Raw genomic sequence first — 17,484 nt, 5'->3', positions numbered from 1 at the left:
GCTTGTCATAAGGCTGTTTCATAGCCGCCTGTTAGTTCTTCCGTTTGGGGGTGGGCAGCTAAGTAATTCGCAAACTGAATTTCTTTCGACGCTTTCGCCATTGCTCGTACGCACTTTTAACTGTCATGCTCTTTTAGATTCATACTGTTCAGAAAGCTGATCAGGCGCGTATGTAGGTTGCCAGTTATGCTATTCTTAATCTGAATTCAGACGTTCACTTTTTAAAACTTTTTTAGAATGCTAGGCGCAGTCGTGACATAAGAGAGAGAGAGAGAGAGAGTAGACTTCAGTGATACCTCGTGCTCAGAACTCATCTGCTGAGACAAGCCGCATGCTGTCGCAGCGTACATCGCTATAGCTTCTCAAAAACGACTTACGTAAAACTTTTGTTGGGCTATTGGGGCTAGTTGGTTCATGCTTTAATGTCTAAAGACCAGGGCGCAAAGATCAGGACAGAAGAAGAACGCAAACGACAGGATGTGGTCTTCTTCTGTCCTGATCTTCGCGCCCTGCACTTCACACATTCAAGCAAGAACGACTTCCTTGCGATGCGCACAGCGTCGTTTTCACGCGCTACATTATTGCCAGCTGTGCCCTCCGAAATATGTCCAGATATATCACCACAACTATCAAGAGTACACGCTGATGTTGCGCGACAGGTCTGTGGATCGCGCGTCCGGCCTCCAGTTGCATATTGTCGCAGAAGCGTTACTGAGTTCGATCGCCCTGTAATACTTCGTAGGCAAATATATCTCCTTTTCGACCTATATCTTCTTGAGTGCCGATGACAGACAAATACTTTCCAAGAATATTTTTTTTTTTTATTTAGGATATCGTGAACGTGAAGCCGAAGATGAGAACATGCGTGTAAACGACGACGGCACGATGACGAAACGTCTGCACTTCCAGATGTTTATTTATTTTTCCGTGTGCTTTTCTATCTGTAACCTCCTTGGCTCGAGTATTTTCCGAACCTTTCGATCGCGAGATGCGCGACCTTCAGCAGGAGGGAACTGCGTGCATCGTAAGCACTCCGCTCCAGAAGGTGTATCGAGCTTGTCTCGCTGGAGTGTTTACGCACTCTGGTCGGCCGCGAGAAGAGCTTCCCGATCTCGGCTCGCTTGTTGTCTTCTTCGACCGCCCTCTCCTCCCACCGAGGTGCGTGCGCGAACAGCCGACTGTTCCGCGCTAGCGCGTTCGGCCCTTAATTAGACGAGGCGCCTCCGCTGGGGATATCGACCCGCGCGCGCGCGTGGTGATGAAAGGCTTCGATGGCGCCTCGAGACACTCGCTTGGCCCACTCGCCGTCCCAGCGGAACCAGCAATCGTGGCTAGATCGTTTATACTGCGTCGCGTTAATTGAAGTACACATAGAGCGAGTGGCGACGCTGGTGGTCCTCCTGATACTGAGCTTTGTGATTCTTTCTTTCTTTTCTTTTAACGGAATGCCCTCTGCCCTCACCGCATAATTTCTCGGAGCACATCTGCTCCTGTTGTTGCACGTTATGCACAAGTTTTTGAACTGTGTTCTTGGCCTGCGTTTGCTGTTGTTGGTGTGTTAGCCACTTGAAGTTTCTGTATTTTGTTTGGTTGTATGCGAACCTCGGTCGGGGCTTGACCTGTTATGATTACAAGCGACAACTCAGATAAACAATAGATAGACACGGGCTTGTCTTCTAAAAAAGGGAGCTTCTCATTTGCTTGTTTTGTTCTGCCTATGCAGTCCTCCGTATTTTTCGTAAGTTTTCCTCTTTTGTTCTTTCACTTGGACTTGCTTGCTCGCTTTTTTCTTTCGTTCTTGTTTCGCGCCATTGTCGTGGTAGGTACGGTGTCGAGCAAACGCAGCCAATAGGTTCTTTTTTTCCCGCTCACACTAGTGAAAGTTCTGTCGTTTACCGCTCGCACAGCAGGCACCTTCTTATCTCCTTCGCACTAGCCATGTCATTACGGGCCTGTCGCTGTGAGCTCGCTAGGTTAAAGAGAGAGAAAGGAAAAGAAATAAAGGAGAAGACGCAAGAATTGCACCGAAGTGGAAACCCTCGGATTACGCGTAACGCCGGAGAACTTCAGTTTCTTGCCTCGGCCGGCATCGGTTGTTTTCTCGAGGTTCTAAGCACATTTCTTGGGAGGCGGAACCACAACTTAGCAGCATGGGCGCCTTGAACGGGTGCTAATGCAACTTCGCTGTTCGACTCCCCTTCCCTCCGGAATGCTTTCGCCGTTCTGCGATTGATTTCTTTTCTCGGCCTCCCAGGAGCGGTTTCGTAAACTTTTCGTGAAATTCCTCTTACACTGATTGCAGGCTGCTGGCTGCTGAAGTATTGGGTGTAGTAAAGACAAATGTCGCGATGCAAGCCCACCGTATCAGTAGGCGTAGCCAGGAACTTTCTTTCGTGGAGAAGGCTGTTGTTGCGAAAACGCTGTTGTAACCTCTTTCTCATCGTTCTCACGAGGTTCAATAAAAAAAAAAGGAAAGAAAAAAAACATTCGCAGGGTGTTCTGACACCGAAGCACTCCGCCTGGCTGCCCACGCCCATTGCGTTCTCTTCATCTTTGAGTTTGCTTTGGCTTCTGTACCTTCAGACGAACGAATATTCAATCCATTTCCCATGGTTCGCTGATGGTATTGCTGCAAGATGGTGGTGCAGCAGGAAATTGTTTACACTCGAAACAAGTTCTGTTTGTGAAAGCGGAATGGGGAATAATTTTTCGCGCTGAGATTTCCGTTGTAAAAATAGCTCCAGTAACACGAACGTCCACTCGCAATGGCTTATTGGTTCCTCTCTCTTGGAGGGAGCTCGCTTTGATTTTGCGTGAAATAAGCGCTGAAGCGTGAACTAAGCGCTGAAATTACACGCTCAAACTTTTACCGAGCTTGAAGTCTCGTGGATTACATGGTCGACAATATTAAACGCGATGAGCTGTTGAAATAGCTTTCCTCGCTAGAAGAACTCGGTGTTCGTGCTCCGGTGCCTTCAAGCGTGTCGGCCAGTTTAATGAAGTTTATTATGTGAAAATCTTCTATGCAAACAAAGTTTCATTAAGTATGTCTCGGTTCCCGCCCAATTGAGCCAGTATGGTGCAAATTGAAACCGAGGTGTTTACGTTGTTCTACGAGTGTTGCTCCTTACCCGTGGGCAAAGTAGATTATGTGTTTAGCTGCCGTCTACAAAGTTTTTTTTTATACGTTAACGTAGTTGGCTTCATAACATTTTGCAAAAGTTATATGGACGATCGATTTTGCTTGCAGAACGCGTTTTCGTGGTGCGCTAGCAGCTCCATAAAGTAGCCTTCTCCTCGAACACCGGTGTAGAAGGTGAAGCCAGCTTGCAATTGCGTTCGATGTGTAGTTTATTTTTTCTGCGTGCGCAGCATCGTAGAAAAGGCCGATATTGCTCAACTCGAACGCGCTGGCTTTTACAATGTAGCATACTTAATTTTTATTGTTTAATACGTTGCGTTTGTCGGTGATTGAGTGGGGCGCACATGCGAAAGGAGCGTCCACGAAAATTCGCAACGCTTTTTTTTTTCTTTTACTCATCGTTCGCTGTAGACGTGGCACCCTGAATCTGGCGCTGCATCACCGTGTTCTAAAAAGCCACTAGGACCCCATTGCGTTCTTTTTCGGTGGCCTTGGGCGATCTCGTTAATTTATGGCGTGGATAACAGGAGTGACGATGGAATAGCGAGAGCGAGGCGGTGCGTTGGGCCAAGAACGGTGGGTGTCGGCGACGGAAATAAACGACTTTGCAACACATCTCCCGCATTTCATCAACATCCTAAACTGAGATCGTCTGATTACGGAAGAGCGAGCCGTTCTGTAAAGGTGACTTCGTGGAGTTCGCCATGTTTTTCAGCCTATAGTGGATGAAACACAGAACTTGCCCCCACAAAGCGCGCGCTTTTCATGCGAGCCTCACCTCGAAGTTAACGTGCAATCAAAGTGCTGGCGTCGTCATTACAGCCCTTCTTTCAGTTTTTTGTGCGTATTCATTCATTCATTCATTCATTCATTCATTCATTCATTCATTCATTCATTCATTCTCCGACTGTCAGTATGGTTGAAAGCATCTCGACGCATTTAGCAATATTTATCCGTGGAGTTGTTTAGCCGGTCATCGCCAGATGATGCAGCGGTGGCGCAGATAATCGTGGTGGTGTAACCCTGGTGCGGTGCATGCACAGTAGAGGATGTGGACACGGTGAATCACTGTGGCATAGAGGCTGATGAAAATATACATTGCGGGGTATTCTTTGTGTGCTAGCAGCTATATTATGGAGCTCTTAGCCGGCTCGCCAACAAGAGCGTTTGAAAAGAACACGCACTGATTCATTGAAGACCAATAGTCATAGATGATCCCTCGGGCGCTGAGTAGTACTAAGGCAGATGGTACTCTCGTTCTCGTTCTGGTGCTGCCGCGTCAGGTACTGTACTCGGCAATTGCAAAGTTCTGACGAACATTTTCGGTTTCTAATAAGTAACCGTCATGGGGGGCTGTCAAATTCCAGCAGGATGTTGCCTTGAGAGAGAGAGAGAGAGAGAGGAGTAAAATTTATTACAGGCGTATTAGTTATTGAAACCCTGGCAGAGGAGCTAGCGTCGAGTCTATGTGGCCGCGACGTGGTTATCCCACTCTGCCAGCATGACTCGCGGCTAGATCATCATTTTGGGTCATCAGTCTTGGTCGTACGCTCCCAGGCCTCGAGCGTGGGAGCTTGCCGAAGAATCGTTCTTGGTGGCCCCCAAAGTATGTGATCTTTGTCTGCGGTTTCTGCTTCGCAGTGCCTGCAGTTAGGTTTAAACTCTTGCTTATAAATCTCATCCAATCGTTTGTGGCTTAGCGCGGAACGAGTCTGTACCCGCCCTAGAGTCGTGGCCTGCTCCCGTTAGAGAATCGGGCTCGGGAACGGATACGCTCTGCGCGAATCTTTGTAAAAGTGAGTTAATTCGTGATATGCGAGGATGGGTTCGAGCCGGCCATCCGGGTCGAGCGATCCCACCACCCGGTTGGCTGCTGCTCGGGCGGCTACGTGAGCTGCTTCGTTACCCGGGTTGCCGGCATGAGCTGGCGCCCACGTTAGATGCATAGTGTCCTGAGGTTTGAACAGTCTGCTTGCAATGGGGCCGATTGTCCCAATCGAGTAGCTTCTTATGGCCGATTTAGAGTCTGACACAACGAATTTAACATCAGATAGGGACGCGCCCATGACAATTGGTGCGGCCTCTTCCGCCTCCACAACGGAGGACGTGTTGACCGCGGCGGAGCTAATGGTCCGACCGCAGCCATCTACGGTAGCGATTGTGCAACGACCATTGCCCGCGCAAGCGGCCTCCACGTAGATGGCCGGTTTGTTTTTAGGACCTCGCCAGAGAGCGTGATCCCTGGCTCTACGTCGATCCGTGTTGACCTTTTTCATGTTTTTGGGCAGAGGGGTAGTGGTAATTTTGGCGCGGATGTTATTAGGAATTCGGCTAGATGTTCACTGTGACGTCACGAGCCGGTCGCGTCTGTTCTCTTGGTTATTACATCTCGTTAAACAACGAGAGACCTCACTGCTTATTTGCCACTGCTTTTAAGCCTTGTGCACATTTGAGCCCGTATCTATGGGTGTATATATATATATATATATATATATATATATATATATATAATGAACGAGAAGAAGAGGGGGTTAAGCGAGGGGTCTCATTTTTATTAATCATATCATAAGAATCCAACAAACATACCAAGGACAACACAGAGTAAGTTACTTGTACTTACTAACTGAATTAAAGAAATGACAAATTAATGGGAATTAATGTGAATGAAGAAACAACTTGCCGCAGGTGGGGAACGATATATATATATATATATATATATATATATATATATCTCGAGCTTTCGGTTCTGCCAAATCGTCCTGCTCCTTGCTGTGTCCCATGATTTCGCACTGCGCTTGTGACAGCGGAGAATCCTCGGCGACTGACTGACTAATATGACTATTATTCACGATATATATATATATATATATATATATATATATATATATATATATATATAGACACATAGTTCGGACCTGTGATTAGCAAAGCGTGTTTGCATGTCTGTGGAGGAGAGCGTTCTTTTTTTTTTTTCGAATATTATGTGCCTTCGTTTCTTCAAACAGCTTCGGGCCTCAAAGAAATCGTCAAAGGCCCTTCGACGTAAAAAAGCCAGCGTTTGAAGCGAAGAGCTTGTGTGGGAAGGGGTTCTAAGTTGTTTGCGCGGTCGTCGTACTTTAAATGCGCTCGGCGCTTTCCTACCATGCCTCTGACGTCGATGAGTGTAAAACCGTTCTCCGCATCTGAACGCAGCAAAAAAATTTAAAGAAAAGTGATAGATAGATAGAGGCAACGAAAGAAAGGATAAAATCAAAATAAACGTGTTGACTCTGGCTTTGGCTTGCTTTTTTTGACTCGCGGCGGCTCCACGTCGTCGGCAAATCTGGGTCGTCTGTGCACGAGGCGCGTACTGCGGCTGGTGGATACAGTAGCACGCAGGGTTTCTACGTCAGCTGTTCTGTCCAGATTTGAAGACAAGAGTTGAGATCGCTCGTGTCTTGGCGCTATGTTTTATTTAATTGAAAAAGCCACCCGAAGCAATTTAAATGGCGTAGTATAAGGAAGCAAGGCGATGTAACTCTTCGCAAGAACGGGGTGGTTTGCAGATTATGCCTTTATATTGAAAAAAAAAAAAACTAGATTATCATTGTTTCTTGCTATGCTTTCCGCTACTGCTCCAGTGTTTACTATGCATCCTTATAATTTGTGACGTTTGTTTACTGCAACTTTGTTATGACGTCCGCTTGCGTACACTTATATAAAAGCGAGCGCAGCCGCGGATAATTTTGAGTTTCGCACATTGCATTTGTGGCATTGTAATGTGTAAGACCAGCGTCAGGTGCCGCTGTCCTACATAACGCTCAAGGGCAGCGCGCTTCATCCACACGGCGGCCGCTATAATACCGTCTCCCTTTATTTCTGTGTATGTGCAGGATCCCTACTGCGGCGTCATTCGGTGGAGCCCGAGCGTCGCCGTGGTTCTGTGCAGCAGCAGCGGTCTCTCGACTCGCTCGACCACCACACCGCCCTTATACACAGGCACCACTATGCCGCCACGGTCAGTAGCACTCTCTAACTCACTCTCTCTCTCTCTCCCTCCCCCTGGTGCAAGATTGCGTAGTCTCCCTCTGTTCCGTGTCTGCGGAATGTACCTGAAGCGTCCAACCTTGTCGTCCAAGGTGTCTCGACGTAGTATGCGACATGTAGAGGAAGAAAATTGAAGAGGAAAGTGCAGCGCCGTAGCTGTCTCTCGCAGTGCGGACACTTCAACAGCACTGCCTCCTCGCCCGCCGCTCCGTGGGGCGGCGGGAGAGTGTGACGTCGAGGCAGCCTTCTGTCGTCGAGGGCGTTGTACAGCGGACAATGCAACTGACCGATGCTGTTAGCGCCTCTGAGCGCACGTGTGTGGCTTTCTGTGTCGCGTATGCTCCCTTTCACTCTACTTTTGCGTGTGTGTACGCGCGCGCGTGCGTGTGTGTGCGCGTGTGTGTGTTTGTGTGCATGCGCGCATGCGTGCGTGCACTCTTGACAAATCGGCTTATTCAACCAGCCTTTCTTTTTCTCGTGTTGTTCACGCATCATAGCCTCAGTTGCTCTGGCGCCGTAAAACACTGCATAACGAAGTTTTACTTTTTTTTTTTTTTATTTAGCGGTCGTTTCCTACTTTCGCGTCATGCTTTATAATGTAGCGGTGGAATATAGTGCATAGGAAATGATCCGCTGCGTTATCTGTTTGTGCTTCTCCCATGTGGTCTAAAGCTTCAGTAGATCGGCTTACGAAATGGCAGTAAGAAGAGGAAAAGAAAAACAAGGCGGTGGAACGAAACACCGACGTAGCCGGGACTGAGCAGATAAAGGCGGAACGCGCGATTTATGTTCCTGCTGCTCGAAATGAGGTAATCTCCCGTCCGCGAAAACATTATCGAATTTGGCGCCACGGAAGAGCAGCCGCCGATCGTTGCGGGAAAAAGAGAGGGGAAAAAAAAAAGGCCGGCTTAGTTTTGTTCGGGAAGAATAAAAACATGGAGATATAGGCATTCCTACAAAAAGCTCAAAGCTTGGAATCCGGCTGGTAACGACTAGTTGTGAAATGCATCGCGTCGCGCCCATGAGAGGTTTCTTTGTTTTTTGTTTTTCTTTTCTTTCCATTTATTCTTTCTCATTCTTCCTATAGTTTTGTTTTTAATTTTGCTCGTGCAAATGAGGCTATCTACATTTCCGGTCCTCTTGCGCCCCTCTCCGCTTACCCCCCTTTGGGGAACGGCAACATTCGTTATGCTTCAGGTCGTTTAGAGGGACATATTGTGTTCTGAGAGCTCTAACGACATGCCAGATTTAAATCAAGCTCATTTTGTCCTTCTGTTTGCAGCAGTGATGCGAATAAAGCTTCTGAAAGAAAGAAAGAACGAAAGAAAGAAAGGGGAAAAAGAAAGAAAGAAGCGAATGAAAGCAAGGCAGCGCAGACAAAACAATAGCAAAATCGTCTGCATTTCTGGCGCCGCTGCACGTGGAAATACATTCTGTCAAGCCTCACCGGCTAGCGATCTAATTACTCTTCGTTGAACAGGAGTTCGTGTTAGTCGTTTATGCGCCGAAGATTGAGTAATCTTCGCGTATGCGTCGCGTGGTCCGTTTCCCTCGAACCGCTTAGGTGGTCGAGCTGAAACGTCGTGGATGCCCCACGCCCTATTTTGTTCTTCAGTGGAGCTTACGGTGATCCCTAAGTTGCTAGTTCGCAAAGGGTATGGCATTCCGAGCCGTCCACATCTACAGTGCGGTGAGACGGCCTTAAGAAGAGCTGCGCGAAGACAGTGCAGGTGCCCACGAGTCACGTCTTTCCCCTGTTGCTCCGTCTAAAAACGTTCGCGAACCAGACAGAATCTACTGACACGTACTTCTTTTTCAAAAGAAGATAACACTGACCGACTTTTGTAAGCACAGATACTACGACAACGTTGTCCAAGTTTCAAACGCCCGTGGAGATTGCAAATCTTTGTTTAATTAGACATATTAAGCAAGAAAAATAGCAAGTGGCACATTTCTTGCTTCCGTACTAATTATAGCTTTAAAATGCTTGACTGCGTTGTTTCACGCATGCTGAACGATTACGATACCACAGGAGTAGATGTGTGTCCCACTCAAGTGCAGCACGCTTAGCAGCTTTGATGTGTAAGAAATGTTTTTATGGTATCTTTTTTACGGCTCGATCATTCTTCTAAAACAATGTGGAGTTCGAAACACTCGAGCACTGTGATATTGTGTTGCGCTTCAGATGCCGTCATTATTCATAAAAGGGTCAAAACACCCCTCGAGCCGTCATTGAACTATTTTTCCTTCAATTTTCCGTTACAGTGTACTGTGGCGAAGCAAATAAAGCAATCAATATCAATATTTCAAAGCTTTCAAAGATGACTGTTATTGACGTTGTCCGAATTGTCGAAATTCCGAGTATCAAAATAATATTTCCTGTTCGAATCGAATACTTCGATTTGAGTAATTTGTACTTTATTTTTTTTTTCGTATCATCAATAACGTCATTTCTACTATTGATTAAAAGCTTGTTTACCACAAAAGTACCCCTTGTAAGGTAGACTGGAAATGTTGCGAGTTACAAGCTCTCCGATTGATTGGACTTACAAGCATAGGAATATGCGAATTGATGAAAATATGTGTATATTTTTTTCATCTTTCCTCTCCGTGTTATACCGGTGTCGCATGTACACTTCTGATCGCGATCGGGGCCGGTCGGATCGAATTTCTTGATCGCGTTCAGCGATGGTCACTGCTACACGGTTTAAAGGTCCGGGTCGAGTTATTATCGCATCGAGTTATTATCGCATCGCAAGAAGAGCAGATTTGCAAAATGCGGTTAAACTTGGACAATATTTACAGTTCACAGCTTATTATTGCTGATAAAACTGTTTTTATGCGTCTTTTGTTGAGCTGCCTTCACTTTTTTTTTAGTTTTCGGAATACTGCGCTAGAGGGCGCAGACGTCAGCCTGCAATACAGAGCTCGCGATCACAATCCCACGGTGACCGTATGTAAGCACACAGATCCGATTCGAGCTTAATCCGGATCGCCCCGATCGCGATCGGAAGTGCACGTGGGTCACCGGTGTCTCTCTCTCTCTCTCTCTCTCTCTCTCTCTCTCTCTCTATATATATATATATATATATATATATATATATATATATATATATACTTTCTTTTTTTTGAGGAGTGAGAAAATATTCGGTATTCAGTTTGGTTTTCCAAGTTTATCAATCTTTTAAGTATATTAGCATTCAGGTGGAACTCACTTTTTGAACACACATTTATTTTTTCTCGCCGCATCCCGTTTTCGTTTTGTTTCTTTCTAGCGTTCTTTTTCTTTTTTTTCTTTCTTTTTCGTCCTCTTAGATTGCTCATGGTACGAACATTGTCGGTTCTTTTCTCTTCCCCGAAGGTGGCTTTCCCTGCCAGCTTCATCAGTTCCCCCTCCTCCCTTTCCTCGCATCCTTTCCGTGCCTGCGTCGCCACGTTCTCCGTGGTGTTCGCCATGTGTCCCAAGCCGGTTGTTCTTTTTTTAATGCCGCAAGTTTGTGCAGTACGCGCCAGATGGAGCTACGTTCCCGCGCGCGACTGTTCATTCTTCATTTCCCTTTCGCATGGGACCGCACGTTTCGGGGGAGTATGGGTCGTAAAAGATGAAAAAAAAAAAAAAGCGGCTGGAGTAGACGTATAAACGAAAGAACACACACAAAAAAAAAAAAAAAAGTTACGTTACTGTTATCGGTGTCAGCTGATCCAGAGCCCCGCCGCATCGCGTTTTCTTCGCCTCGGAAAAGTGCGCACGAAAATTGCTGAGGTGCGCATTCCCCCAGCGATGGATTGTGCTGTTATCCGGACAGTTTGAGCGAGACCCGCCTTTTCGTTGTACCTTTTGTAGAATGTAAAATTTCTGGGAGTGTTCACGCCTGCGAGCTTTCGAACGGGCAATATGTGAAAGGTCCTGAAGCTATTTGCCGCGTGTCGAGGCATGTTCTTGTGTGCGGTCGTCTCGCATTTGCAACAGCCGCTCGAAGTGCTGTGAAGACTCAAATCTACGTTGTCTTTGCTATGTCAGCGTGTTTCAACTTCGCGTGAATTTCGATGCGACGCACAAAGTTTCGTAATGACGCGTAATTTAGCTGTTTTCTTTTTCAAAGCAGTCGGTGCAGCATTTCTTTTTCTTTCCTTCTTTCTTTTTTTTATTTTTTTTCGAGGAGGGAGTCCCAAATGTCAAGCTTTTGCATAACACGCGTTATGCAAATGTAACAGGGCTTCGCGCATTGTGATCTTTGAAACCGAATCGCATAGAGATGATACCGAGTCGTCTGTAATTCGAGTTGTTTTTGAAAACCGTTTTGAATTGTTTTCGAACGTGGCACGCGCTTTTTGGATAGTTTTATACCTACCCACAGCGGTAGCTTAATTGGTTGCTTTGGGGGTTGAGCTGGTATGCACGAAGTCGCGAGTTCGACTCTCGATCGCATTTCGATGGGCGGCGAAATGCGAGGGCGCTCGCATAGTTAGATTTAGGTGTACATCGAAGAACCCCCGGTGGTCAAAATTAATTTGGAATCCACCATTACGGCGTGCCTAATAATCATATAGTGGCTTTGGCACGTAAACCATCAGAATTTAATTACATATTTAAATTTATGTACTACTCGGACTGGTTTCACACTTGTAGCTCGCCGATTCACGATTCCACAGAGAAATAATGCAGATTTATTTCAAATTCGTCTTTTACCAGGTGGCATCATGTGAGTAGAGACTTAAAAAAAGTGTATTCGAATAAAAAAATAACGCTGTTATAAATTCAAGGTATTCCATTCAGGGACCGAATCGGACAGTGTTTGATATTCGATTTGTATTTCGTAAGATTTGAGCGTTCGCAGAGCTCTGGCGATAGCGTGACGTTTTCAACAGCCAGATAAGCGAGTCTGTGTTTTCTTGTGTCATCGAATGTTCTTGAACACGACATAGCATTTCTCCTCCTCAGCGGATAGTAATTGAGACCCAACACCGTACCCACGCGAGCCAAACTTCATTCATCGATGTTCGCCAGCACCTAGCGGCTCAAGTCACCCGCTGGACGAGCTGATAGCGTGACGGAAATGCTAACGAAGGTCGTGCGAGGGCGAGGAGCTCCTACTTTAGTTTTCTTTTTTTTTTTTTTTGTTGTTGTAGTGTTTTCGTCTTGTTTTCATCGATACGCGACATGCGTGTAGCCTGGAGCAAGATTCACAATATCCTTGAGTGTGAAGTACAGAGCACGTGCCGCGCGGGGCAGTTGCGTGCACTAGACGTCGTAAGGTTTCGCCATGTGTCCGAAGCCGGTTCCGTTCTTTCATTTCTTTGTTTTTCATTTTTCGTTTTTTGAACTTGTAGGGTGTGTGTGAATATTGGAAACTTCGAATAGGAGTCGGTTTTGTCTATGGTAATGAAACCGTATTCGATTCGACAGTCTGTTGCACGAATTTTCGAATGACAATACAATAAGAAGGGCTGGTGCATCAAATAAAAATGTAAGCAAACGTTTGAACTGCTGATTCTGGGTCAGTTCAGAGTGCCGTTTCCAGAGGTAAAACGCATAGCAGCGCTCTCTCTCTCTCTCTCTCTCTCTCTCTCTCTCTCTCTCTCTCTCTCTCTCTCAATATCTTAAATTTATTTACTTTGTCGACGGTGCTTTCTTTCAGTCGGCTTACCTGAAGGTTTGTTATATTAATTTAAGCGAAATATTGTTCTGTGAACTTAACAATCTTCTTCCAGTTCTTTTTTCTTCTTCTTTCCCCTGTTTTAAGGAGTCTTTCGGTATTCGATTCTACATTCGAAGCAAAATTGTCCCGAATGTCTCGAATAGATTCCTGCACTCGAACACCGCCAGTTAAAAGCATTTTCTTGTAAATGCAGAAATGGGGGATAAAAACTGGTATGCGCCTCTTATTTTCTTCCCTGTCTGCCTGCCTCGTTATGTTTCTCGTTTCATTTCAAGATGCAACATGCCAACTGGCAATGGCTTTTAATCTTCGTGCAAACACTCATCGATATGCGTGTCACAACCGCTGTTCTTTGATAAAGTCAGGTTTCCCTTCCTGTCGAGTTTATCTGAAACGCGTACAAATAAGCGTGCTGCGCCTAAAGCTCTGATACGTTGCGGTTTGAGTGGATGTTGCTAATTCATCGTTCGGTTCAGTTATAGCACTCGCGCGCGCGCGCGTGTGTGTGTGTGTGTGTGTGTGTGTGTGTGTGTGTGTGTGTGTGTGTGTGTGTGTGTGTGTGTGTGTGTGTGTGTGTGTGTGTGTATGTGTGTGTGTGTGTGTGTGTGTCGATCTTGTGGGAACCAGGCCTATTATTGATATCCCGTGGTAGATGTTGCAGTTGCTCTTCTGGTTAGCGTCCCTGCCTTTACCCTTTCTTCTCTCTCGCTCTCTGTCACATCAGTTCGATTACCTGAAAGAGGCGGATACCACCTACTACAAAAATTCGCTTTATGATTAGTCGCTTTGGTGTACTTGTCCTAATTGCAGACTTCTAAGTGCAGAAAGGAAGTATAATATCCGCTTAACAGAAATTCCGTACTTGGCGAGTGTGTTTCAAGGAACAAGTATTCAAAATTTCCTTTGCGGAATGCACTCACGTTCCGGTTGACACTTACGCGCAGTGTGTCAAAATTGGGTGCTGATAAATTTTAACTTACACGTCGGTGCATTTCGCTGCACGGGGATAGCACAGATGCCACAGATGAATATTGCCCTTCCGAGACCTCGGTATGCTCTCGAGCGTCCCGGCATAAATTCTGCTCCCAGCGAAGCACGCAAGTTATTCCGCTCAGTCAAGATTCGAACCCGCTAATTCGTGCTCAGCTGCTGAACGCCAGAGCCACTGAGCCATCAAGATGCACATCAGCAAAACATTCTTCTTTCTTTTTTAAATTTTACTCACTCGGCAAATTTCTGTCCGGAAACTATATGTCACTAGCGCGGAAATCGCGGCTTATTTCACGCACGCCCGAGACGGCTTTTCTTCCAGGCGGCTCCAGCTATCGTGTTTCCAAATGCTAAAGCGTATGTGCTGGTCGTCGGATGTAGAATTTGTTGCGCCTCATTATCGAAACGCGACGACAGTAACCGCCTTGGACAACGCGTTTCCAGCTTGCCTTTGCCTGGCTTTGCTCGATGAGTGTAGAGGAAGTCATTACGCTTCGCGTCGGCGGCGATATATAAGCGTCGGGGAAACTTCCGGCCGACCGGGCCGCGCGTGCATGAGTGGCACGAACTGCAGTGTCGCCCACTAATGCCACTAAAGGGAACTCTGGCTCTGATATCGTTCAGCTATACCATGGGAGGGCTGACTACTGCACGGATTTGTCCAATTTTCGTGCTTGCGGATTCGGGCGTATTTGTGAATTGCATTTTTTTTCTTTTTCGCTTTGCGGGTTCTCGTTGGCCTAAAATTGCAAACAGTCGTACTTGCATTATTATTATTTTCTTTTTATATAGGCATGCAGGCGGTAAGACTGCGCGCGTATGTAATCAGTGCGAACTGTAACTTTTACAGACGACGAAGTGTCTTCTTGACAGAACGCTTGTTTCTGTGCTCTCTGCATTTTTGGTGAACTCTTTGCCTTTCGGGGTGCCTTACCTCCCCGTCTTGCGACCATGGACGCGGAACATGCCACAGGCCCTCCTGGCCAGAAGTCATCACGGCTGTCAACCGCAAGGAAGCGAGTTGGCTCCCCCAGCGACACCGAGGACACCGAGCTGTACTCTATGTCGGAAGACGACTCATCCGACGACGGCTTCATACCCGTCCGGAGTAAGAGGGCGAAGAGAAAGATCGCCAACACAGCGCCGTCACCTCCTGCGAGCACTACGACTATGAAGTCAAGGCCTGCGCGCTGGCCACACGTCATCATCTTTATGCCGGAAGAACCGTCAAGCAACCTACGGTTGCTGAACAGGCAAGCCCTATCCATTTTTCTGGAACGTGCGGTGCCGGATCAAATTAAAGACATCAGAATAAACCCACGCAAGAATATACTCGCCATAGACGTGTACAACGCGAGTGCGCTTGGAACACTTCAAGAAATCACGGAGCTTGGCGGAATCAAAATGCGCCCCTTCATCCCGATCGACGACACATCGATAGCCGGTGTAATTTACGACATTGACATTGCCATTCCCAATGAAGATTTACCTAGCCTCATCAAGCCGGCAAACGAGGGCACGATCATTACGCAAGTGCGCCGTCTTGGGAATACGCGCTGCGTAAAAGTAATCTTCAAGGGGGATTGCATACCCTCCCACGTTAAAGTCGGACATTTTCGACATCCAGTTCGACCATTCATCCAGAAGCCGCTTCAATGCCATCAGTGCTTCAGGCTAGGACACGTAAAGGGCGTGTGTCCGAACTCGCTTCTGTGTCCCCTTTGCGCTGAACCTCATGCAGAAGTGACCTGCGGTGCCACAGTTCTGAAGTGCGCCAACTGTAGCGGCCCTCACGCAGCCTCGTCGAAAGACTGCCCCCGCATCAAGAGGGAGCGCGCGGTTCTGAAGCAAATGGCCAGAGACAATTCGGCCCACAGGGAGGCAGCCGAAGTAGTCCGGCGTCGGCGTCGACGTCGGCACCGTCGTAAGTCTTCAAAGAAGGCGCATGAGCGAAGCGATAGTACCCGCTCCACTACGGTACCACTTAGTCGCGGCGCGATAGGGCCCACCACTTCCACGAGGGCATCAGATAAGACTCTTTCTTTAGAGGAATGGCCTACGCTACCGAGCCGCTCCCTTGCTAAGGAACCTCAGAAGGTCACGGCGCCACCGGAGCCTTCTCCGGCCATTGATGATTCACCTAAAACAGATCAAGTCATCTCGGTGCTACGTTCCCTCATGGAGGCCATCCGAACGATTTTAGTTGAGATGGGGACACCGTCTGCTCGAAGCGCACTTAAAGTGCTGGACGCCTTAAGCCCAGTGCTTGAATCCCTCAACTAGAAAGATGGCTACCCATACCCCATCCTTCCGAAAAGAAGTCAAGGCAGCGTCCGTCATGCAGTGGAACGCCAGAGGGCTAAAATCACGAATTTCAGATTTCCGTCAGTACGTGTACACCAATGTGTTTCCACTCATCGTCATTTGTGAGCCCAACTTGTCGAAACCAATCAGACTGTCAGGGTACGAATGTTTCATGTCATCAACAAATAGTGCATGCAGCAAAATCATCATTTTTGTTCGTCGGGAACTCACCTATGTTTTGCAACCGATTGCGCCCCACGACGACAATCAGTATATATGCGTCACAGTTAAAAAGAACAAACTCTTGTTTACTCTCATAGGCGTGTATATATCGCCTTCCAACAATTTCGACACTAAAAGATTAGCGGATATCTTGAGTGTTTGCCCCGCTCCATGGGTCATCATAGGAGATTTCAATGCACACCATCCAGCATGGGGAAGTACAAAGACAAATGCAAGAGGACGAAGATTATCAAGCATCGCCTACAACTATGGCCTTACTCTCTTGAACGATGGTAGCCCCACCTTTCTTCGAGGCGTGACATACGGCAGCTGCCTCGACCTTGCTTTTGTCTCCAACTCTCTCGCCAGATATGTGAAGTGGTTTCCAGATATTGAGACCCATGGGAGTGATCACATTCCCACCTATCTGAACATCAAAGGCTTGATGTCTAGATCTGGCCCACGGAATACCATTCGGACGATTCAATGGGCCAACTTCAAATCTGATATGGAAGATGCCTGCAGCGAGGGCCTGCCCTCTGGGTTAGAACAAACAATTAAAAATACGATGCGGAACGCCACTCGCATACTGACGATCTCTCACACGCGAAACGACTTCGACATAGAATTAGAGCGACTTCGCGCACTTCGTCGCCGGGCGGAACGTCGATATCGGCGTACAAGATCAATCCATGACCTTAGGGCAGCCAGGAGGATACAAAAGAAGATTCAGCGTCGAATGAATAGATTAGCGTCGGAACGTTGGGCAACGTTTTGCCAAACACTCGACCCCCGCAAGCCGCTGTCTCACATTTGGAAAACGGTGCAAGGTCTGCGTTGCCTTCCGGAACAGCGTTTTCCATTCAAGGCACTCGCGCTTTTCCAAGGGCGGCAAGACATCGATGTCGCAGAAGACTTTTGTGTGCGAATGGCAGACCAAGCGACACGCCCAGATCCTCCAGCCCGAGATGATGTCCCCCATTCCCGAGATTGCCGCATGGACCTTCCTTTTACAATGGAGGAGCTCGAGGCGGCACTAGCTCTCTGCAGGCGCTCATCTCCGGGTCCAGATGGTATATCATACCGAGCCTTGTGCTATCTCGGAGAATCCGCACGGACAGCACTATTGAGTCTCTACAA

General features: G+C 47.2%; 1 protein-coding gene across 8 annotated transcripts in view; it reads left to right on the top strand.

Annotated features, from left to right (window-relative positions):
* The window catches only part of SNF4Agamma (SNF4/AMP-activated protein kinase gamma subunit), a 398,387-nt gene that overhangs the window by 289,913 nt on the left and 90,990 nt on the right, over positions 1-17,484 (top strand). For all 8 annotated transcript variants that reach the window (XM_055076837.2, XM_055076836.2, XM_050188568.3 and 5 more), the window contains one exon: positions 7,015-7,139. In XM_055076837.2, the coding sequence (XP_054932812.1) occupies positions 7,015-7,139 (125 nt within the window). The remainder of the gene's footprint in view (positions 1-7,014; positions 7,140-17,484) is intronic.

Source organism: Dermacentor andersoni, chromosome 2 (assembly GCF_023375885.2).
Source record: "Dermacentor andersoni chromosome 2, qqDerAnde1_hic_scaffold, whole genome shotgun sequence".
NCBI lineage: Eukaryota > Metazoa > Arthropoda > Arachnida > Ixodida > Ixodidae > Dermacentor > Dermacentor andersoni.
Note: the sequence above shows the minus strand (reverse complement) of the source record. Positions and strands in the feature narration are given on the sequence as shown.